The sequence below is a fragment of the Beta vulgaris genome, chromosome 9, assembly GCF_026745355.1.
Source record: "Beta vulgaris subsp. vulgaris cultivar EL10 chromosome 9, EL10.2, whole genome shotgun sequence".
In the NCBI taxonomy this organism is placed as follows: Eukaryota; Viridiplantae; Streptophyta; class Magnoliopsida; order Caryophyllales; family Amaranthaceae; genus Beta; species Beta vulgaris.
The window spans coordinates 45,408,306-45,433,924 of record NC_079210.1 but is presented as its reverse complement, the minus strand read 5'-3'; the positions used below and the strand labels follow the sequence as shown (position 1 = coordinate 45,433,924).

General features: G+C 39.1%; 2 protein-coding genes across 3 annotated transcripts; both read right to left on the bottom strand.

Moving 5' to 3' along the window:
* Positions 1–244: 244 nt before the first annotated feature.
* Positions 245–3,921, bottom strand: LOC104904032 (hypothetical protein). The gene is made up of 5 exons (XM_010692206.3): positions 3,673–3,921; positions 2,181–2,570; positions 1,661–1,753; positions 1,380–1,447; positions 245–446 (listed from the first exon to the last, which is right to left on the bottom strand). Exons 1-5 carry the CDS (start codon positions 3,919–3,921, stop codon positions 287–289), a joined length of 960 nt encoding a protein of 319 aa, XP_010690508.2. The 3' UTR covers positions 245–286.
* Positions 3,922–5,885: 1,964 nt separating this feature from the next.
* Positions 5,886–18,263, bottom strand: LOC104904031 (outer envelope protein 64, mitochondrial). 2 transcript variants are annotated; one of them, XM_010692205.4, is made up of 13 exons: positions 17,638–18,260; positions 17,299–17,451; positions 16,226–16,350; positions 15,623–15,748; positions 14,972–15,151; positions 14,633–14,777; positions 12,519–12,687; positions 10,548–10,682; positions 10,239–10,439; positions 9,027–9,154; positions 8,557–8,608; positions 7,048–7,117; positions 5,886–6,319 (listed from the first exon to the last, which is right to left on the bottom strand). In XM_010692205.4, the coding sequence occupies exons 1-13, from the start codon at positions 17,880–17,882 to the stop codon at positions 6,237–6,239; spliced, it is 1,812 nt and encodes a 603-aa protein (XP_010690507.2). In that variant the 5' UTR covers positions 17,883–18,260; the 3' UTR covers positions 5,886–6,236. The 2 variants fall into 2 exon arrangements, with proteins under 2 accessions (XP_010690507.2, XP_048491993.1); XM_048636036.2 differs by lacking the exon at positions 7,048–7,117 and having other exon boundaries at positions 17,638–18,263.
* Between the last annotated feature and the right edge of the window lie 7,356 nt (positions 18,264–25,619).

Genomic DNA, 25,619 nt, shown 5'->3' with positions numbered 1-25,619 from the left:
AGAACATATGCAATCCTTGTCTCATTTTTTGGTTGTTAGATCCCGTTAAATATGAGGTTTTTAAACCTATTAAAAAAAATAAGTTTATAAACCCCCAATGAGCATCAAGTATAAGGTTTTCTGACACTCTTTTGTCTTTATACCATTAAAAGTGAATCTCTCTATTTAGTATCATTATTCTCCGTTATTTGTTTAATCATAATTAGATAAAGGGAAAATTCAGGAAAATGGGATTAAAATCGATTGCACAAAAAGTTAGGTACAAAAGGCTAAAATTATGAATGTGTTATTGCCACCATTCGATAGTAGTAGGATCTTTGCCTTGGGGTTTTGGAGGTTCAATCAAAAATGATTTCAAATGCTTTACAAACTCCCTTGGTTTCTCTAAGTTCAATGCATGCCCTGCATCCTTGATCACCACTAGCTGGGCATTACTCCCCAAGTGCCTGTACAAACTTCCATTTATTATCAAACTTATCATAAAAATAATTAGTCATAATCAACCCATAATAAAAATTCCCAAGGTTATATGGCCAAATTATTAAAAGAACTTATGCGTAATAAGTTGACTATTTTAATCTCAATGAATGAGGTCCTGAGGACATCTGATTTTTCAGATTTATTTTTTTAATCATATGTAAATACCAATTAGAGCTTTTTCGTGCATGTACAACTGTTGATTTAAGATATGGACCATACATCTATTTCTCTTAGCCCTTAGGAATGGGAAGATCTTCTTATTTCTAGAGCACTTAAATAGTGTTTGAATTTTACACTGAAATTCATATGAATGCACATATAATATCAAGAGCTCCTTTGGTAATCGTTGGAACTTAATTCTTATGGGATGTCTTATTTCATATGAAGTAAATTCCTTTGTCTATTTCTTAGGAAATGATTTTTGGTGTTTGGTTGAGCATAAAAATATGTAATTGACACAGGAATTTCCAATCACCGGGGGGGAGGGTTGGTGATTAATTTCTTACACGGTTGAAACCCATTAACTGTCCACTTGTGAGTGTCCCACGTTGGAGAAAGAGGAGAGGATAAAACCACTTTATAAGATTATGAGTTACTCCTTTTTTTTTGGTTTTAGGATGGAACCTCCTAGCTTGTAAGTGGGTTAAACTCTCTGGCCTCCTCCTTATTGGGTTACCCAGACCTATTTTCATATAATCTAAAAATTAACATACACTTCATAGGAATTTCCATTTCCTTGGAAATTCTATTTTCCATGAATTTTCTATTTCCTGCATACCAAACAACTATCCTATTCTATATTTTCGAGGAAATCCAAATTGCAGTGAAATTTGAGGTCAACAAGTGGAATTTGAGGTGAATCAAACGACCTCCAAATTCTCAAGGGGTAGTAAGCATACCGTTGCAATCGGTAGCCCAGCTCCAAAGGGAATATTTGATCTTGCTCTCCCCATATTATCATTGTGGACTGCATTTCAAAATTGAATCGGGCATAAGAATAATTCTTTGCAGAAGTAAAAAATGAACAATAACAAGAAAATACATAGTGCGTTGTATGTCAATATCCTACAATTCCTTTTAACAGAATCCATCTACATACTTTCATGAGCATTAGGTATATTATATATCTTCATATAAATTGATTATAACGCATATGCATGAAAGCAAGACTAGAGCTTACATGAGAGATCTTTGGTAATTTTGAGACTTGCCTATCCTTGAGTATATCTTCAATCAATTCTCTCTTCTCGTTTACACAAGTTTTACACATAACCTACAAAAATGAGACAATCCAATAAAATGAGACAAATGAGTCACAAAACTCTTATTAGTCGTTTTGTTTTTAGGTCCTTACTGAGAACCCCATGTTAAGATGAAGGGCTCTACCAGACTGAAACTTATCACAAATTAACACTGTCAAGGTTAGCGAGTAGACACTTTGAGAGTAGGGAGATGGTAAAGGGAAACCCTCTCCCAAAGTGGTCCAGGTGGGGATCGAACCCCAACCTTGGGGAGGTTTTTTTGTTGCTTTAATTTGTATTACTATGATTGATAACTACGAATATTATGTTTTATATTGTTTACAATGACATAATTGTGTTAAAAAGAAGTGAATTACGTTGCTAAAATGAAACAAATAATAGGAAGTCTTATAAAAACAGAGAAATTTTCATTTTTGAATACGTAAAATAGGAACTTACATTGATAAAATCGGCCAAAATCCAATTAGGCACTCCTTTTTGAGGTCTAACAAAGGAAAGTCTCATCAACTCCCTCAACTTATCAGGAGTTTGAGGCATTAAGATTTTGGCAGCTTCATCTAAGTCCTTAACCTTGAACAACCCCTCTTTCAAGTCCTTCTCTTCTAGACAAATGCCGGTGCAACACAACACCGCCTTCTCCACTGCCTCCGGAAATTGGTTAGCCATGCTATATCCTACGAAACCGCCGTAACTTATGCCTACAAGGTTCACCTTTTGAACTCCATGTATATGCAATAGCTTCATCAAGCACTTTGCTTGGAAGGTTTCTGTCCTTTCTTTTTGGGTGGTGTAGGATCTTCCAAAGAATAGGAGGTCTGGCACATATACCTGTAAAATCATTGTAGGTGTACATATATTCATGAATTAGCAATGACAAGAATGAAGTGAGTTGAGATCTCATTGCTTTGATCAAAACTATAAAGTTAAACAACTTAACAAGTAACAAGCTAAGATGGATATTATGATTCTGTTTTAGCAAAGTTTTGTCAGCCTGTTAAGAAATGACAAGGAGAATGAGCAAATGAGCCCATCGTCAGCCATAGGATTGTTAGTGAGCCTTGCTGGCTCGTAATTTTCTAGAACCGAGCATAGCAAAGTTTGATTCGAAAAGTTCGTGAGCAGACTCGAAATATGTTTTAACTATATTAATTTCCATATAATAGAAATTAAATGAAAAGTTTACTTAAATTGTGGTTAATAGTTAATACTTGTAAAAAAACCTCAAAGTAAGTCTAAACCTATTTATATAATATATGTAATATAATTTTTTTTAATTCAAGTCGAATTTTGAGGTAAATTAAACTAGAAAACTTAAACTCGAGACTCGGCTCGAGTTCGAATAAAAGTGTTATGAGCCGAGCCGGACAATATAATATATCATTCTCCCTAACATAATATATAAAAGTATTCTAAACAAGTATATACCTCTTTAACAATATAATAAGTCACTCCAAGACGACCTGATTGCATCGAAAAAAAGACTAGTCACGTAGATGTACATGCCATCTAAGAGTATTACATGCAACTCAAGCGGATTTTTGAACGTAAGTTCAATTCTTAATAAATTTTACTGTTAGTTAAACTAATTAACATCCGCATTAAACAATTACATTTGGAAAAATTCACATGAATAATCCCAACTTTTACTAGACTTTTCAAAATAATCACAACTTTAAATTATTTCAGAATAATCCCAATTTGAGGGGTACCTTCTCAAAATAATCCGAACTACGAATTTTCAATATATTATAGAACTAAAATGGATTAGTGTAGGCAAGAAAAAAAATATAGTTTAATTAGCTTATTTTGAAAAGTTTCCCCTCAAAGGGATTATTCTGGAATAATCCAAAGTTGAAATTATTTCAAAACACCTCAATCTTGGAGAAAAAGTAGGAAAACTAACAATACAAACCAAAATACCATTGCTTACATTGTATTTGGGCATGAAATGGTGAAGAACATCAGCATATTGCCACATAGCATTTGCACCAAATCCATGAACCAAGAGAAGGTTTGGCTTAGATTGGGTGTGCACCTTAGGGACCCAACAATGCATGGTGGTTCCGTCGCCGATATCCGACGAGACTGACCGTAGGCCAGCCTGAGAGAAGCTAAGCCGGTACCACCAGTCCCTTGAAGCTGTAAAGCTTAAGGATCTAATAATTGTTGGGCTAAACATTGTTGTGTTGGAACAAGTTTTATTAGAACCCTAAAAGATTTTCTCTAATCATTGATTATATCTAACATAGTTCTAATAAAACTTGCTTCCAACGTTGGTGTAATGCAAAGATATTCTCCAAGATTGTTGGTTTAAATGTTGACATATTATAACCTGAATTTGTGTTGAAAGAAAGTGAGCTAAACTTTTGTTTAGGGTGTTTGATAAGAGTTAATTCTTGATCAATCGCAAATAACGGGAATTAGGATTATACTAAAGGAGAAATATATTCCTTAGAATAAGGGATTTAGGATTGATCACCAAATATAGCTATTCACATACCAGCCTTTAATGAATGAATATTCTCTAATTAATTTGCTTATAAACAAAGTATTCTACAAATATTCCATGAAAAAAAAGGTTTTCCACAAGTAATACTTATGTATGTCTATTTTATTACTATCATTTGTTCTTTTAAAGATTTTTTTAATAATAACCACCTTATGTTTTACCTATTTTGAAAATAATCACCTTTATTTCCAGTTGAGCTTATAAAAGACTGCCTATTTTTAATTTAAAGTTATGACACGGTCCAAATCAAATATTAAGAAGAGAATAGACGAGTATTCTGAATATAGTGACTAGTTTAATCTATTTAGGAACCAGTTTATCTATTAGTGACTAGTTTAATCAATTTAGGAACCAGTTTAATCTATTAGTGACCAGTTTAATTCATTTAGTAATCACATACTGTAATCCATTTAGTGACTATATTAATCCATTCGATCACACTGCAAGTTTTTTTATATATAATTGTCTGCTTCAGTTCGAGATTGAAAGGGAAACAATGGAGAAGTGAAGGGATGACTAGGTTGGTGCGAAATGTCTAGGAATAGTGTTATGTTAGAGTGGGATGGAATGGGTTTATTAAGAGAATGTAGGCTTCAGTGTTGTCTAATTTATAAAAATATATTAAAAGATGTGCTTGACAACGTCTACGCGTCACGTGACACCCTTAATCTGCCACTAGTTTTACCACGTGTTTATTAATCAACAATAAGTCAGATGATCATTATTTAGGAAATTTATAGATGTTGAAGCCTGGGCTCGAACCCTTGACCTCAAGTAAGGATTTCAAATATTACCATCTGATCTAATATCTTTTAGTGATTTATGTTTCTACAAAATTATAGATATGTATTGTAATTAGTAACGTGACAATTAATGCCTACTTCCAGCCATAAAGTTTATTTTCTTTTTTTTTTGCGGTCATCCCCTCGCTCCATCTATCCGTTCGAAATTCACCATAATTGTTAAAGTCCTCTACTTCATAATTAATGGGATAACGTTACAAATTATTCTTGATGCTAATCAGATCTTATTGTTGTTGTTCGAGAATATGAATCAGGAGATGGAGTTGAAAGGATATAAGGCAACGCTCATAAAGATGGTCAGTGAAAGCTCCGGTGAACCAGGTGAGCAACAAAAAGAAAAGGTCGGTGGAATTGTTAATCATAGCACAAATTCCAACTGGTCATCATATTTATTTGGAAAAAATATAATGATGTCTTGAATTGACCAAATGACCTATTAATAAAAATTAAGATATATTTACTACTATACCAAGTAATATATGATGCAATCATTTTAATTTAAACTATCATCTGATGAAAAATATAAGTACTCAAGACATAGCCCGACCTAAAAACTACTTTTATATTAAAATTAGACCACCTATTCTAATAATTTATATTTTTTTACCACCTAAATTTTGTTAACTTCTTTAATTCCACCACCACTTAATATTTTCCGTCTATTTTTCCATCCAACATGACCCCACCTATTGATTTCCCTCCTCAATTCCATTATTTACATCCTATAACTCCATGATTCTTCCGTTACATCTCTATATATCAAGTACAATCACACCAAATCTCATCTATATCAATGTCTAACAAGCACAAATATGCACAAAACACAAACTGTTGGCCACATAATGGGAGTCGACTTCTTCAAACCCTCTCCCTTGAAACATATTCATTACATCAATCAGCATGTACACAACTGTATCTTCGTCCATTTAAAAACTAAAAAGGAACCTTGCCTCCAAATTGCCTAAAACTAATATTTCGCCAAAAACTTGTGAAATGATCTCACATCATTCGTATATTCAAAATTTTATACACAAATTATAAGGATAACAGATATATCTATAAACTAATTGTGTATAAACACCATGTTCTTTCCCTTCTATTCTTTTACTTCTCTTATTTCTCATAATTGTTTTGCCTTCTGATGGAAGTAGAATCAGTGAAAGATAGACTTGTAAAATCACATTAACTCATGAGCTTCTTCAACCGCTTTTCTCCAAGACTGGCAACCTTGTTATGTGGCTCAAGAACAAGCGCGTGTTTGAAATCTGCATATACAATGATTATTGTTAGTGGAAGATATACTTTGCATTGATTACTGAAGGAAAGATATACTAACTACAGTATTTGCTTCAAAATACAGATCATTATGGGTTCAGGATGCAGGAGCCATTTTATAGGAATGACCATGGAATTTGGAAATATTAAGGAATATTTAGGGACATATGATTGCATTAACCTGGTTAATCAACAACAAACGATAGCAACAACGATGATCAGGAGAAGTATCATTTCCACTAACAAAGAAGAGAGTTTGTGCTTGCAAACCGTAATTCACATGGCTGCACCTAGTGTACTTACGAGTCTAAGTGACGTAATGAATTCATGAGCACTGCAGAAGAAAGTCGTACGCCAATTTCTGAGGTAATGGAACATTATCCCCGAACGTGTATTTTACTTCATAAATATCCATAACCACTCAATACCACCTCTTAAATCTTAATGGATATTTATGAAGGAAAAGAGGTCTTTGGGAATGAATAAGCATTACCATGGACATTGGCATATGACATTCTTCACAAAAGTACTTATAGAATTCCCCATTACCAACATTTATTACTGCCAATCAATTAGGTTGTTACATGCAGAAAGGCCGGGAGAATTTCTACATAAAGGAAAAGATTGCTCAGACAAACCACTCTAGAGTAAAGACTCATAAAAGTCGGTTGGAAGATCCTATTTATAGACAAAAAAAGAACAATAGTGAAAGGACAACCTTCAGCAGCCTCCTTATATCGGAGAAGTGACTCTCTAGCCGTCCCTCTTCGTAAATATGCCTTGACATTCTGCGATATAGATTATCAATCAACAGGTATCCACAAATCTGAAAATAAATGGCAATCTTCGAGGAAGGTAAAGTAATTTTTCAATCCACATGCAGGAAAAACGGCCAACCAACTATAATCAATACGAGATCTTAACCTTTCCAAAAGATTTTTTTCCCCAACAAGTTAAATTCTAACACCAATAATAAACTTTTAATAGAGCAATTGAGTCAAAATGCCACCAACTGAACAACTACTAGAAATGTTGGTCATAATTAGGGTTTTTAATTGGAAATATGAACAACTATTAGATTCTTCATTGGAAAAATGACCATCAACAGACCATAGATTTAATTGATGAAATAACTTTTCCAAAAATAGTTGTTACATCCTCCGTTTAGTTTTTACAAGGCATGCAGGTTTTCAGGATTTCACCATTAGTATCAACTCAAATTACATTTTCATAACATTATTTTCTTTAAAATTTTATCAATGTATCTTGAGTAATTGATGGTCAACGTTCAACTTTGAATATCATGTGTACCTCTAAAATTTAAAAAGAGGTTAGAAGCATGACAGATCAGCCACTGAAAGGCATATCTTACAGTTGCTTTCATCAGCTAGCAATATAAGACAAAAGTATTGCACTTGAACTTCATGATTGACAAAGCATGTCATGTCCAAGAGCATTTGAACCCAAATAATCAGAGAAATATTTTTAAATGAATGGTACTTAAGCATTTTATGCAAGATTCAAGTATGAATCAGGTATATCTTCAAGACTTATCCAAATTAAATTAGGTTTTCATTCTAGCTAAGAGAAAGTGGAATTCAATAGCTCTGTGCCTCTGCATTAGGTCTACACTATGCCGCATGATTCTATGCCGCATGATTCTATGCCGCATGATTCTATGCCCCGCATGATTTTGCCACTCATGTAAAATTGAATTCCCTCCGTCAGAATAAAGGCCTCAATTCCACTTTAGCATGTCCAATATATAACCTCTAGCCTCTAGTGTTATTTGTCAGAAAACACAGATTTCTTCCTGAAAATACATGGTACACATGTGAAGCTAAATAGCTAGAATATTGCAACTAATCGTTTCTTTTGCCTCTATTTCTTTATAATTTCCAATAATCACAAGCAAAATCCGATATAAATGCCCTGGCTGGGATATCCATATTTCACAAGTATTATCATTTTCAGCAACTCAGTGTGGAAGGTTAGGAGATTAAGTCTACCATTCAATTGAACAAAAAGATCAAATTTAGAGGAGGAAACAAAGCCAGCCACTATAATTTTGAAATGAAAACAAGTCATCATTTCTTCATTCTGTATCCTAGTAACTTCTAGTACATGATCAACTAAATTAAATCATACATTAACATAAATAAATCAGCAATTGCGATCAGATTGAGCACTATGTTGTTGGATAAGGGGGGAAAAAAAGATTTGTCACCTTTTTATCAAGTGATATAGCTTTTGTGCAATCGTCCTCAGCTTGCTGGAAGCTATGCAAACCCCAAAAGAAAAAAAGAAATCAATACCTCATACTACAAATATGATGTTCGGGGGGGGGGGATTAAGAAGTGGAAATAACTCCTCTTAACCATGAAAAGCTCATTAATTAGGTGTTGTCTCTTCTTGAAGACCATAAATTTCTCGACTTTTGGAGGCACAAGTCATATTACACTAAAGGAAGAATCAGATGAATGGGAGTAGCTTCCCTGTGAAAGAATGGTTTCTATATGGACTACCAATAATCAAACATAAGAGGGAACTTTATATATGAGATGATTTTATTTGGAAAAGTAAGACAAAGATGGCATCAAGGATGATTCTATTGTTCTCCAACAGAACTATTCTTTTATCGTTGCTACAAGAAAATCAACTCTGCAGTAGAAACCAGAAAAGGAGGAAAAACCTTACCACGCCAATTCCAAGAGTGCAGCGGCTCGGTTGCAATAGTAAGTTGCATTGATCCCATTGAGCTTAATAGCTTCACCGTAGTAGCTGATAGCCTTATTCCATTGTTTTCCCTTGTATGCATCATTACCCTGCAGAAAGATTTGACAACGGGTTTAATTCTTATGATTCGATATAATTTAAGTAGTAACTCCAACATAAGATGACAGCAACGGAAATAAAGCCAAGATAAGGAACTAATAGTAATATTTGGCTATTTTACCAATCCAGGCTACTTAAAATGCCTGTTTAACACTGTAGCAACCAGCACTGAAGTGTCTACTTGGCAATCAAGAAAAGAAATATGCTAGAAGCTTAACAGCTGGAAATGATAAGCACATAAACTATAACATAGGAGCAACAAGTACCCGAGTGTAGACCAATTGCAAGAATTTCTAAATCACCATATTACTAAATTGTGATTGTCCAAGGGGAATAAAAGCAGGAAGGTTGTACAATAACTGGATAGTAGGGTGCCAAGGACCAGAAAATATTTCAATACTAGGATGCACTTACCCTTAGCATTAGATGATATAGTAAATCACAAATCATAAAAGGATGTTTACTAAACCTTGGTTAGTAGCTGATAAAAGATCCAAATCATGGAGGATCACACAATGGTTCAATGTTGTCACTTGTGAATCCATGGAAAGAGAAAAGTTTTTGGCCAAGGATGGAGTGACTAGCATCTCCAACTCTTCAAAACCTTTTGAGATACTTGAAGAAGTGGCATCGTCCTACATTTGGCTTCTCAAGTAGGTTAAACACTCTACAGTTCACTTATGCTGTATTACTAGTAGCAAGAAATTCGAATATTCCTTGTAAGGTGAGAGCCAGCAATTTACGTTCTAATTTCTACGTAGTTAAGAGATTGAAAATACACAAGGCTTTAAAACACAGGAATAATAAATCTTCTCTGCAATCAAAACCAGCTATTCCAGTTCTAGGAGTCTCTTCTCAATATACTCACTTCAAGAGACATCACATATATAGAAAGGTAAGGTCCATATGGTAAGTGTTGCAAGGAAAGAAATCATTTTTGCTTTGCTCTGTTACAACTTACAAATGCAATGAATATCAACTGGTATGTTGACTAGTCGCACAAAGAGAAAAAGAAAAATCACAAAACAGAACTTTTAAAAAACTTGCAAAGTCAGCATGTTTTGACAAACTAACCTTCTCTTTCAACAGTTCAGAAGCATCCAGGTCACCATTAGCATCTGGCAGTGGCATGGACTCAGATGCAAGTCTCACTTGTTCTCGAAGTGTTGAGTAGCAATCCAACACAGTATCAAGCAAAAACTTATCAGCTCCATGAAGTGCAATAAATGAAATTGAAGTTGGGAAACCATCATGCTCTTCCAATGGAACTGTGACCTGGCATTAGCACACCATGTAACTACTACAAAATAAGATAACAAAAACATGAACAGTACCCCAAAACCATTTCCCAACACCAAAAAGAAAAGCCTGACTGTTCAATACCTGACAGCAACCTGACATGCTTGATATGCTGGACAAAACTAGTGCTCGATCATAAAACTCAGCAGACAGACCTTTTCTTGAGTTGCGTTTGATGGGATGATCAACTATTGTAGGAAGAACAAGTATTCCATCTTCCTAAGAAAAGAAATAGACAGAAGATTAACAAAAATAGATGTAGCCAGAGAAGGCTGGCTGAATCTATTAAAATCATCAGGATTTTGCTCAAATATGAAAGAACACACACTCCCACCCAAAGAATATATAATTAAACCCTACTTGAAGAACAAGAGAGGTTAAAACAGAAGTAAGAAACCAATAGGTAGGCTAAGGGCCTAAGGCCATTCTATCTACACGACTACACATGCATCATGCAGCTCGTGTATTCAGTGGGAACAAAAATCAAAGGACGCCTCCCTAGCCATGAACCAAGATATGGTACAAATCCTTCAACTCTTACAAAAATATATGCAGAAGATGCACAAAACTTTACCAAGAAGGCAAGAACTGCAGATAAGAAGTGAATATAGATACTGAATTCCTGTAAACAGACACAAACTTGATTCTATACATTAAAGCAGCCTGGCCTTCAAATTTCCAATCCATACATCCACCATAGCATATCATTTTCCAATCCAATACAGTTTACATTACAACTATTTTAATCAAGAAGCAGCATAAATGCTGCAATAAGGTTTCTGAAAATAATCTTTTAATTACGATGAACAAGTACAGACGAGCATTGATGAAAGGTACATCGAATACTCTTTGAAAGACTGAAGATTGCCATTGACCAGCCTGGATAACTTTTAGCAATGTTGTTTCGCACACTTTTATGAAGCAGCCATAACTCTTCAGTACTCTTTATCACCACAAAATGTCCCAAACTGGTCAACAGAATCCAATCATTTTATACAATTTAAACCGAAAAAAGTCTGCATAAGCCTCAAACTAAGATACCTAAAAGGAAGAAATCTACGCTACTGCATCCTGTAAATTATACCTAACAAGCAATCATGATAGAACCCCGCTGAGATCGCGAAAGTAAATAACATGATAGAGCACCATGGAGGGCTAAACCTGCGCCTTCTCAGAACTTTTAAGTTATAATAAATGGGAATATTTTGTTACTAAGAACCAAGATTTGTTTTTCATAGTGGGTCACTGGGTTCTCCAGCCCTAATTATACGCTCCCTTTGCTTCTCCAAGGTGTATGATACCTTTAACTACACATAAGTAACATATAAAAAGTTGATATTTTTTAAACTATACGTCATGACAAGTCTAGCAAGATCCAACATAATAATATTTTTTTCCTGTATATTAACAGGATAATGCAGTCAAAGTTGGTAAATTTTGACTCCAAAAAGGGAAATGGAGCATATAATTAGGGAAGGAGGGAGTATGAGTGAGAAACTTTTTTCATAAATTATAATAAAATTACCTAGTATCCCTTCTCATAAAATTATGAACTTGGTTCATAGACTATTGAATTTGCACTCAATGACTCAATACTGATTTGATCAGTAATAATCTACAACTTGGATCAAAGTATCTAATGCCAAACTTGATTGCTCCTGAGCAGGCTCTGGTAACCCATAACCTTAAACTCAAACCATTAATGTCCTTATATTCACAAGTAAAACCAATCTTCTAGAGCCAGAACCCACCAAGATACAGCATATTCTCCATAATTCAGGTCCACAAAACTATATTCTTGTTCCTGCCAATTCCAAATTCAAAAATTTACATGCTCCTTACTAGTAGGAGTCCTAAGCATGCATAATGTTCAAAAAACCCAAATATTATAAGAATTATTTCTAAAAACAAGCAACCGAATGAGCTTAAAATTCAATAAGTTCATTATATTAAAAAGTTGACTTAAATGGCCGTATAGTTTAGATTTCGCACTTTGGAACGGGTCGAGGTGGGGGTGGGGGGAACAAAGGTACGGGTAATGAAAATCTGAATTACCTTTAAAAGATTCTGCAACGCAGCGCGTAATTCGACCCTCGCTTTATATAAAACTTTTACATCCTCAGGAAGTGAATCAATTGCTAAACGAACACGTTGAGATACATCTGCCCCCAACTTTGGCTTCACCGACATGATCCATTCTCCATGATTTGTTTTAAACTCATATCTGATAGGCATTTTAGAAGCTGGTCAGAACAAATAAAAGCATCAAAACCACACCAGAAAATTAGCACCTACGAACTAAAAGAAGCAAGGAAGCACACAAACCATAAGAATCAAGAGAGATGATAGTCAACACCATTTTTCAAACACACGGAGAACAAGAGTAAAAGGAAACCAAAAAGGTGAAGAATGGGTTTATTTCTGTAGTCCTATAAGACTAAAAACAAGCTCGATGCAAAATACACTCGTAGCAATTCTATGTAATGTACATTTCATTTGCGTTTTGTAGGCTCAAAAGAGCAAAATAGGTACAGAGAACGATCAATATTTAAAGATTAGGCAAGGTCTTCATGACTGGATTCAGCAATATACAGAAGCTTATCTAAATAAGAAGAGCAATTATGGTACCAGCAGAGAATATCATTAGCATATACTCCCATGGAAATTTGGGACAGAAAGCAGCTCATAGTGTTGCACAACTTAACTATTTTGTTAAAAAGAAAATCTGAAAACCATCAGATCAAAAGTGCTCTATACGCACTCGCCGAGTCTCACAATCTCAACTCTTAGTAAATATTTATTGGTCTTCTTGGTATCTTGCTTATAGCACACTAAACTAACAAAACCTTAAGCATGTGGAATCTGTGGTACCCAACAAGAAAGGAGCCGAGGTGTGTTTCCTTCTGCCACATAGAGCACTGAAAGCAAAGCACACGATTTGACTTTAGTTTATATTCCTTAGTAAAGACGCATTTTGAAAAGACACCAAGACAGTGTCACCCATATGCAGAAGGGCCAAAGATCAAAAGTCTCATGCCCTCAACACCTCAGACTATATCATATACTCCCTTCGTCCCAAATTGCCTTCATAGTTGATTTTGGTTCGAGTTTTGAGAATAGCTCTTGAATGTAGATCATATAATTGGAAGTGGACAAAACCAGGGGAAAAGAAAGAGGAGGTGTTAAAATACAAAGGGGAAAATGACTAGTGTGATAGAGAGAAAAGGGGAAAGAGCACTAGTATCATCAAAAATAGCCACAGGAAACTTTTAAAACATCTCAATATAGTAGTGTCAAAGTTGATTTAGAACGGAGGGAGAAACAACTTATAAACAAAATCCTGAAAGCCATGCTCGAAACCTAACACTTTAGTCCAAATATACAATAACCTACAAAGAAAATACTTCAACTCTTGACATGAGCAAGCTCTACTCTCCAAATTCAGCTAATTCTTCCTTTCCCATAGCACCACCAAATAGCCAATAAAACTATCCTCCACAAGTTAGCAATCCAACCTCTTTACATCTTCCTCAAGCCACAAGAGCATATTCGGCATAAAGAGGTTGCATCCAACTCATCCCAGAAAAGTTTGAAGATGCCACAGGAAAAAACCTAAGTTTAGCTTTTACATCTTTACAAAGATGTATAAATCTGAGAAGACCTTAATGTACAGGTTACAGGCTGCAGACGCAAAAGCACTTAGCTAGATGACACAAGAAGTTGAAGTGGCTTCCCCCCAAGACTTGAAAAACCCATCATAATAATGAACTATCTGATCACACAATATTTATACAGCATCCTTAATCCCCATTTTCCATCATCGAAACATAAGAAAGACTGAATAACTACTTCAAGGTTCAAGCTCTATCGTGGTCCTTTCTCCAAGCCATCTTTTATATTACATATTTCCTCCTTTTTTTACTTGCATCAAGTTTTTGGGGCTCGCTTTTTTAGGAGTCTATGTAAAAAAGAGGTAGATAAAAAGGGGAACCCATATGATGGGAGAGAGGTAGACGAAACCTATTGCCAATTCAAGTAATGATGCAAGTATTACACAACTTCCATATAAAGGAAATGATGCAAGCATAATTAAAAAAAAAGGAGAGGAAGTACATAGAAAAGAATACTAATAAAAATGGACAGTTAAAGAAAAGAATAAGAGATGATACCTATTAAGTAAAGCCATAACCGAAGAAAGAGCTTTGAGAGCTTCTACTCCACTCTGCATATTTGAAGACTTCTCACAAAATACTTTCAGACTAGGGACATTTGATGCAATATACTGGCCAATATTTACGTTCTTGGGACTCTGGTCTGCACAGTCAATGCCATATAACCTTAATTATAACAAAACATCACTTCCTTCGACTTCAATGTAGCACACCACTACATCAAATCATCAAATAAAGATTTTGTGTGCACAACACCGACGCATTAGCAAATAAGAGTGCTTCACCAGAAAAAGATATGATATATCTATAGATACATGGATGGATTATATGGCTTACATCCAGAAAGATTTTCTGTCGTCTTTTTCACAAAATGTGATGCCTTAGGCTTCAAAACTCTTGAAAGCTCAAACAGATCATCTGCAACTACGAAGCGCCTTGACCTCCTATGCTCAGCCTTTAACTGGAGCAAGACCTGTCCAACGCGGTGCAAAACTGAGATATCCCGAGCAAACCATCCTGAATGATAGCATCATAATAGATAAAATCAGCAATGCTTCATCTTATTAAATGGCCAGACACCTAGGTTAAAAATTTCCAGCTGTTTCTATTGGTCACCACTGCCCCCACATCTTCCCTTTTCAGTCTTCCACCAAAATGAAAAGAGGACGAGGGTGATTGATTTCTTTTTCAATTTTATCTAACCAGTATTCCTTTATACTGCTTTCCTTCTCTTTGAAAATATTTTTCGTTATTCTTTCTGAAACAACCGTTACTACCAATCTCAAAGTTCTCAACTACCAAGCGCAAGATTCAATACAGGTTAGGAGCCATACTGGGTTTTTGTTGTCATCACTGCAGCTTATTGTTCAAAAAAGCTGTCAAAAAGACAAGATTGCCTATTTGAAACTTGCTAATTTCAATCAGATGAGTACTAAATAAAGCAAAACCACAGAAAAATGGCAAAGTCAAAGGAAGAATGATTCATACCAATAGTGTCAAGACTTTGAGAATTTGGCAGGACTCCATCCATAGACACAGCCCCATGAGATGCGCGAAATCCAAAAATACCGCAAAATGATGCTGGAATTCTTGTACACCCAATTGTATCAGTACCTGAAATGTTAAATTTGTCAATAATCTAACCGGAACAGATTCACCTTTTTTAGGAAAATTACTAATTTACTAAATTACTTAATTGTTCACATTAACCTGCAATTAGCCGTTTCTACAGACAAATGAATGATCAGATTACATGCTTCACACAACAAGGACGCTCCACATTCCACATCAAAAAAATTGTGAATATAACAACCGACCCAAAGGCATCCAGAGATAGCAAAACATGGCCCTACAAAAATGGAAGCTACACCATATGCTCAAGAGCTTTAACATAAACAACGAAATGACAAATGCACAAAAAAATGTCCAAAGAGAAGAAAGAATCAATACTCAGCAGATAATAACCAGAATTTTGCCTATTCGTGCTTGCATAATTCTTGTTGCTATATTGTCAGAACTCATAAGACACCAAGTCATAGCCATATTTCCAAAAATATAGAATGACTGTAAAAAAGGCGTAAGGGATGATACCAATTGCAAAATCAACAAGCTTTGCAGCAACTGCTACGGCTGAGCCACTAGATGACCCCCCAGGAATATGATGTGGTGTCGACGGATTGATAGGAGTTTCATAATGCACATTTTCTCCAGTAATCCTGGAAAAATAACACTGCTTTACCTCAACAAACTTCTCCATTAATAAAGAAATAGGGCAGCTAAAACAGAAATAAGGGTGTACGAAGAACTAGAAAATAAACAACATCCATCACCCACGTAAACATTACCTCCCACCCAACTAAATTCATTTAAATATCATTAGCATAACCTGGAATCTCATCCACACGCAAAAGTGTCATCCAAAAGGATCAAAACCTCATAAACTCCAGCAAACCAGCTCTCACCGAGTCACCGATCACATCCACAGATATCAGAACCTTGTAAATACTATTTATTCAACATTTTATTCCTTTAAGCCATACCAGCATCTAGTATATAATATACTAAAACGGAAGCCACTAAACCTAAGATTCCCTTCTAATCACATTAAAGGGTCTTATTAGGCACAGACTAAGAAATGTTGGCACTGAAAATTAGATTTTACGTAATTAATAACCATTTATTCAATCATCTCATTAGAATTTAAAGTTATTGTTTATAAGTGAATATAATAAACCAAACATTGTTTGTGTATCACCTAGTCATCCTTAACTAAAAATAAGAATATCAAAAGAACACTACCTTGTGGCACAGGCCGCACAGCGAAGACATGAATCTACTCACTGAAATATACAAGTAATCTTACTATAACTTAATTCCTTACACCCTAATCCAATTACGCCTTTCATGTACGGACAAATAGAGCATCAGATCAATCAAACTACTTCTTACCAAATCAAATATACTTCAATTCTTCAACAATAACTCATAATGCCCCATATTTGATCACTGCTCGAATGCAGTATTCGATCCAACTCACAACTCACAACTGGGCTACACTCCCAATTCATTGCAAATGCGTGCAAAGTAAGCTCAAAAGCGCATCATACAACAATTGAACACCAAAAAATCCAAACAAAAACTAAATTAAAAAGATGATGCATTACCCAAATGAGAGCTCATCTAAAACAGTGGACCCCACACAAGTAGCTCCCTTCTTCAACAAGCTTGTAATGACAAACGCCGTCTTCTCTCCTTCTTCATGCGTCCTCTTCCAATCCGGGTTTCCGAACCCGGTTATTCGCCCCTTTATCTCGAATCTGCACCATTTCCAAACACACAATCAACAAATTCACACCCCTCCAAATAAAAACAACAACAAAGCCTTTAGTCGCAAAATGATTTGGGGTCGGCTAACATGAATCGTCATAAGAAATCGTTTCTCCACAACCTTAAAAAAAACAAACAAAAATCAACGAAAATAGCAGAAAAGTGAAATGACGAACATGTCCTTGACGGCGAAGGTGAGGCCATGGAGAGGAAGAGGAGCAGCAGGAGGAGGAGGCTGAGGAAATGGAAGAATCTGGAAGCGTTCAATAAAAGCGCCGAAATCTTGACGTTTTAGAAGCTTCTTCTCTCTCCTTCGATTTCTCTCTCTAGAAACTACGATTGCGATCCCTGCAACTCCTACGCCGATCATAATCCAAACTTTAGGATTATTTGATAGACTTATTCTTAGTGATTCCGACATGATCAATGTTTTTTAAATGAGAAATTGTAGTGATTGATGAAGAATTTTTGGGGGTTTTTTGAGGGAAGAAGTTGGGGTTTAACCGTTTAAAGTTGCAGAGGTTGATTGTTGTTGTGCAGGGTTTAACAAGGGTTTTAGGAGAGAGAGAGAGAGAGAAGGAAGAAGCGGGAAGGTTGGTGAGAGGGGATTTACAGCGGTACGATGAGGTGATGTTTTTGGTGAAGGATGGAGAAGTGAACGGTGGATGTGAGAGAAATAGGGAGGATGTTTCAAATGTGAATGTGGAAAGATGTTGGTGATCTTTATACCTAAATGCTTTGGAATATTATTTTTTTTTTTGGAAGGAAAGGTGTTGTGCATTATTTAAGGGATAGTTAAAGCATACATGAGTGTATAAGATGCAACTTAGGGAGCGACATGACACTTCCATCGTTGTTCAACGTTAAAAGGAATGACTCTTGTGAGATGATGGATCATATAATTGTCATCCCTTCGCACATGAGACTAATTAACAGATAATACATTTTTGCACACAACTAAGACATCCTTCAATATTATATCAAAGTCGGAGAAGAAAATGACACCCTTCGAGAGTCTAGATACCAAGCTTTGCAATTGGATTCTAGGATCACATGAGTGATTCCATGGTTCTAGGCTAACCTTGCGGCAAACAGCGACGCTTTTACTTCAGCAACTTCGGGCAGCCACAAAGCATGGCATCGACGCGTGGTAGACCAGAAAACACTCCCACCACTATCCCTAGCAATCACGCCCAACCCCACCCATCCATCATCACCAACATGAGCATTTGCATTTACTTTTAACAACTCCCCCAGCAGGAGCAACCCAGTGCCTCGGGCTAGAAGACTTCACGCCTACTGCAGCGCCATAAAGGCGGGCATTGTACGCACCAAAATCTGCAGCCAACTTGTGAGCTCTCTCAACAATGATCTTGTTTGCAATGAAGTTTTCAGCAAAAAAGGCCTGATTTCTATGGAACCAAATGAACCATGATAAGAAGCACAACCTCTTCACTTTCTCCGCATCCAATTTATCCCACCCCTCCAGGATATCCAGCCATGGGACTGCAACAATTGCGGGCAGCAGATCATCAAGCCCGCTAATGTCTCAGACCTCTTCTGCAACTCTACAAGAGAATAATGCATGAGTTTTGGGCTCTTTCTTGCATACTGGGTAAACGTCTTCTTAAATGAGATGGTGTGATTTAATAAGCGTTCGAACCGGGAGTGTAGAGGTACAAACACGCCACCAAAAATGACGAACTTTTGGTGAGACCTTTGTACTCCACAATCTAACCCAAGCTTGATGGAAAATATCAAAATTACACGATTTACCTACCATATAAGCCGTCTTAACTGAGTATATTCCATTCTTAGTGAAGGCATGCGCCAGTGAATCCACTAGCAAACGATCATTTATAGGGATGGCGAGGATGACGCGAGCCTCCTCCTCCTCCACATTAGTGATCAAGTCCTCCCTCCAAATATTGGTCTCTGCATCAATCAAATCACTCACAAGATCAACACCAGCAATAGGGGCACTTAGTAGAAACTGATTCCCCTCATTACATACTCAAGTGTCCACCCATACCTCGATCTTCTTGTCATCCCCAACCCGCCAGATAAAAACCTCCTTCAATAGTGATTTAGCACCCCATATACTCCAAGAGTAGCTTCCCACATGCCCAAGAGATGAAGAAAGAAAAAGAGGAGCTTGGATAATACTTATCCCTCATACCCCGACCCAACAGAGTGTCTGGTGACTGGACTAACCTCCACGCTTGTCATCCCAACAAAGCTTCATTAAAGACACCTAGATCACGGAAACCAAGGCCTCCTAAACATTTCAGAGTGCACATAGAATCCCAACTCTTCCAATGCATCTTTCGTTCAGCACCCTTCTGACCCCACCAGAATCTTGCCATAGTTGATTGTATCAACTGAACAACAGCAATCAGAAATTTATAAACTCCCGTTAATAAGTTGGAATGGCCTGAATAGCTGCTTTCAATCGCACCTCTTTGCCGGCACGTGACAAAAGCTTCTCTTCCCAACCTTGAAGTTTTTTCCAGATACGATCTTTCATTTCAGCAAACAACACTTTTTTTTTTATCTTATTGCAGGGTGGGAACCCCTAAATATTTGGGATGTCTGTTAACCTGTCTCATAGCCAAAAACTCCGTCAACTCTTGTCTCTGCACATCACAAACACCTTTGCGAAAGGAAATCTCCGTTTTTTCAATATTAATTTTCTGTCCAGATGCGACTTCATATTTGTTGAGAATATCAACTATCATTTTGTATTTCTGTCGGTTAGCTCTAGCAAAAAGCAAATTGTCATCAGCAAATAATAGATGAGAAATTTCAGGACCATTCTGGCTTGCCTTCACACTATGTATATGCTTACCCAAAACAACCTTAGATAATAGGGAAAAGAGAGCATCAGCAACTAGAATAACAAGCAGGGAGATATGGGATCCCCCTGTTTGAGACCCCGAGACGGGGTAATAGAACCACAAACACTTCCATTAACAACAAAAGAATAACGGACTGAAGAGACACAATTAATAATCAATTGAACCCAAGCCCCTGTAAATCACAGCTTCAGTAACAGACTCATCAGAAAATCCCACTCTGATACGCCTCACTCATGTCTAACTTCATTGATATCGAACCTCTTCTCCCCCAAAATCTATTTTCATGGAAGTCTCATCTCAAGGCCTACATGGTTCGTTCACCAAGCACAATCCACCCATATAAATTGTACTCCACTCCTATAAAAATAATAATTATTCTATAAATTCGAAATACTTTGACATTGGTTTTTTGGGTGATGTGGCAAGCATCTTTAAGAGGAGGAACTTTAATGTTACATGTGGAAGAAGAATCACATAATGTTATTATAAGTGGTGAAGTTGTTACTGTGATGGAAGGTTTATTGTTGCTTAACTATTGACAAATCTCTTAAGAATTGGTTCGTAAATTTATGTATGTGCTAATAAATAGAACATTTTTATATTTGAAGTTATAAATGAAACAATGATGATAAATATTACTTTGTTTCATCTTTTTTCCAATTGTAACACTTCTATATTTGAAGTTATAAGCTGTATAATATCATATGATTTGGCTTTATCAACCACTTCTAATAACAACAAGATAATAATATAAAAGCAAAATCATAAAAGAAAAATCAATATAGTCCATATGTATTTATTGATGATTCTAAATTATAATTCCTATAGATTATAATATTATTTAGTTTTACAACATCGAATATTGATTCATATTTTACAAATCAAATGGAAAAATTAATATTCAATAAGAAAATAAATAATCTTTTTTTTATTGAAGTTTGTTTCTGTCTAGAAATTAAGGGTTCTAATTCCTTTGCTTAGGGAGTACCGGGTCAGATTCGAATGTCCTGAGTTCAAAGTCCGTACGCCGGAATCCTGCAAAAGTAACGGTTAGACTGCCCCGGGGGTTGTTCCGGGATCGCCTCTCCGACGCTCAAGTCAGTGATCAAGCTTAGAGAGATAAAGTCTAGAGAGAGATGCTCTGGTTTGTTAGGTAAGAATTCAATACCTTCTCATTGATGAGGGGGTTGAGTATTTATAGTGCTGGGGATATCCCAACTGTAGGCCAGCTGGGGGCACTGACAGCTGGAGTGCACCATCACAGGTGGGACCCACTGGAGGTTCTAAGACCTTTATTGGGCTGGATTATCCCTGGTAAGCCAACCAGGAAATAAGCCCAAACAATTAGCCCCACGCCAGGATGGGAAATATCGAGGCCTTGCTGAAATATTTCCCGTTCGTGGCGGAACCTAGACAGTTTGGAACCCAGGTTGCCCTGCTTCTTAGGCAGGAAAGGAGGGCACGTGCCGACCCAGTCTCCTCAAGGAGGAGGGGTGGCTAGAGTGCCGACCCGGTCTCCTCGAGGAGAAGGGTGGCTTGAGTGCCGACCCGGTCTCCTCGAGGAGAGGGTGGCTCGAGTGCCGACCCGGTCTCCTCAAGGAGAGGGTGGCTTGAGTGCCGACCCGGTCTCCTCAGGAGAAGGGTGGCTTGAGTGCCGACCCGGTCTCCTAAAGGAGAGGGGTGGCTTGAGGCCGACCCGGTCTCCTCAAGGAGAGGGTGGCTTGAGTGCCGACCCGGTCTCCTAAGGAGAGGGGTGCTTGAGTGCCGACCCGGTCTCCTCAAGGAGAGGGGTGGCTTGAGTGCCGACCCGGTCTCCTCAAGGAGAGGGTGGCTTGAGTGCCGACCCGGTCTCCCTTAGGAGAGGGGTGGCTGAGTGCCGACCCGGTCTCCTCAAGAGAGAGGGATGGCTTGAGTGCCGACCCGGTTCCCTTAGGAGAGGGTGGCTTGAGTGCCGACCCGGTCTCCTCAAGGAGAGGGATGGCTTGAGTGCCGACCGGTCTCCCTTAAGGAGAGGTCTGTGATTAGTTACGGCTCGGATGAGGGGCCAATGAGCCCCATGTTGTCCGAGCCGGTTGCCTCGTTCGGCTTAAGTCAACCAAGGAGGGGCCTCCAAGGGCCGAGCCGGTTGGACGCGGCTCGGATGAGGGGCCAATGAGCCCCATGCTTGTCCGAGCCGGTGCCTGCTCTCGCTAAGTCAATCTGGGACTTAGGAGACTTACTCAACCAAGGAGGAGTGCCTCCAAGGGCCGAGCTAGGTGGACGCGGCTCGGATGAGGGGCCAATGAGCCCCATGCTTGTCCGAGCCGGTGCCTGCTCTCGCTAAGTCAATCTGGGACTTAGGAGACTTACTCAACCAAGGAGGAGTGCCTCCAAGGGCCGAGCTAGGTGGACGCGGCTCGGATGAGGGGCCAATGAGCCCCATGCTTGTCCGAGCCGGTGCCTGCTCTCGCTAAGTCAATCTGGGACTTAGGAGACTTACTCAACCAAGGAGGAGTGCCTCCAAGGGCCGAGCTAGGTGGACGCGGCTCGGATGAGGGGCCAATGAGCCCCATGCTTGTCCGAGCCGGTGCCTGCTCTCGCAAGTCAATCTGGGACTTAGGAGACTTACTCAACCAAGGAGGAGGGCCTCCAAGGGCCGAGCTAGGTGGACGCGGCTCGGATGAGGGGCCAATGAGCCCCATGCTTGTCCGAGCCGGTGCCTGCTCTCGCTAAGTCAATCTGGGACTTAGGAGACTTACTCAACCAAGGAGGAGTGCCTCCAAGGGCCGAGCTAGGTGGACGCGGCTCGGATGAGGGGCCAATGAGCCGCATGCTTGTCCGAACCGGTGCCTAAGGTTTTGGACCACTGGCTGAGGTGACCGAGTGGGTAACCTTGAGCTGATGAACTGGCAATATTGAGCTGGTGAACTTAATAGTTTCTTGGGAACCCAAATGCCACGTGGCAACGGTGGATTATTGGGTGCTTGAAAACATGGTGGCGATTCAACTTCTGGTTATTTTATGACTTTTGTGACGATTGATATTCCGAGGGGTTGTACACTTTGAACAGTTTTGGGCAGTTGGGAGGCCCATTAAGGTGTTGAAGACACAAGGCCCGGTCCAAGAGGTGACGTGGAGCACGGGGACCGAGGATTTTGCCTATAAGTAGGAGAGAGGGGAGAGATTTTTGTCACTTTTACAATTCTCTCTCTCTCTCTAAATTTGAGTTTTCTGCTCTCTCTCTCTCTACTTTAGAGCATTTTCTCTCTCTAAGTCCGGCCCATCTTCTTCGTCCGACCAGGTACGCACTTGTTTTGTTTTTTCGCTAAGTTTTTCTTCTCTTTCTTTTAATAAAATCGGCCGACCCCCTTCTGTTGATAAATAATGGGGAGTCGTCCGAGTCAGTGACACCCCTCCCTCACCTCCTTTAAATTTAGCCGAGGAAGTGAGGGGTATGGGAATGGTATTGGTGTCAACTTTAATAAGTTGCCCGGCCCCTCGGCTGTGCCTGAGGCGCTTTCCCTCCCAAGTACTCCTTCGCAAGCCGAGGAGGAGGAGGCCGAGGGTACCATCCCCCTACCCTGGGAGGTGTCCCTGGCCTATCCTTCTTCGAGGAGTTACTTAGACAATATTTGTCTGATGGTGTAGTTAGGATAGCTATGCCGGGAGAGGAAGGCGAAGCTTCGACGTCCGGGAGGCTCGTATATCCGGAGCTTGATCCGAAGGGCGGACCGGGAGCAAAGTTTCCACTTCCGTCTTTAATAAAGGCTTTGTTAGAAGATGCTCGAGGCCAAGCGGCCAAATTTCAAATAAAGGACCCCTATATACTTGTCCGACCCGATGCCAACCATACCATCCTATCACCACCGCCGGGATGCACGGCATTTTACTACAAGACAATGGAACTAGGTTTAAGATTCCCGCTGACCCAATTTGAGAAAGACATTCTGAACGCCTACAACTTGTGCCTGGGTCAGCTCTCCCCAAACTCTTGGGGCGGCATCTTTAGCGGTTCAGGTGGTCTGTGACATCATTGGTGTCAAGCCGACCCTTACCTTATGGCGCCATATGTACAAATTGTTTAAATGCCAGCCGGGGATCATGGTCCGGGCTGGTGGTGCTTTCAGGCTCGGCGGGGCTACCGTACAGTCCTTGATCTCCCCACTTCTCAGAAGGGGTTCCGCCGAGGGTTCGCTTTCGTGTACTAGGTGGGGAATGGGGCATCCCCATCGTGCCCCCGGCAGCCGAGCCAAACCACTGCCTGAATTTCAAGGTGCCTGAGCTATCCGACGAGGAAGCCGTGGCCGCTATCTACTTTCAGCTGGAGGCTAAGATAGTCGATGGTGGCGAGGTGTTTGTAGCGGGGAACTGGCTCCCGAGCTGCAAACTGTTCAAGAACGAGCATTTCCTGGCGGCCTTCGGCTTGAGTCCGGCCTTTCCCAAGGGTAATTCGGCAAGAGGGGATCCGGTTGACTTACATTTATGTTTGCTTTGACATATTGCTCTAACTCTTTTTCCTTTTGCAGAAGCCTCCCTAGCCTTTCTTAAAGAGACGCGACTCAGAGATGGCCGAACGATTGACTCTCGCTGCACTGAAGGCGGCTCGGATTAGGGCCGAGATGAAGGCCAACAAGATTAACAAGCCTTAAGCCAAAGTGAGCACCCTTTTCTCCGACCCGGTTTGGCTTTAGATTTTTCAATTTCTCACCAACTTTTAATGTGCTTTGCAGGATCCTTCCAACCCTAAGCCGAGGAAGCGCAAGGAGCGCACTGAAGAGAGGGTGGAAATGACGGAAAAGGCCTTGGCGAAGGCCCGAGCCGAGCAGGAGGCCTCGGCCAAGAAGGCAAGGCAAGAGCCTTCTGTTGAGGTGAACAGCCCCGCCCGGCTTCTGGGGATGAGACACACATTCCCTTCACCCAGAGGATTTCGAGCCGGTGCGAGTCCGAGCATGTCAGGGGACCTCGCATACCGAGCAGACCTTATCCGAGGCGCCGGTCCCTTTACAAATGTCCAAGACGGACAAAAAGAAGAGGATTCCAGGCACTGGAGATCTATCCTCAACCGACCGAGACCATATTAATGAGGTAAGGGAGGAAGATCGAGCGAGCTCTTTCGCTCTGGATGGACGTAAGTATTTTCTTTGCCCTTTACTTGCTTTTTATTAGCAACTTCTAACTATTGTTTTATTGTTTTTTGCAGTTTTCCATCCGATGACTAAAGTGCCGAGACCGGCTCGCCTGGTAAAGAGGTCTCGGCCTGAAGAGGCGGCTCGGGCATTTGATGAGTTGTACAGGCCAAGGAGGCCAGCGTTGCCGAGCTC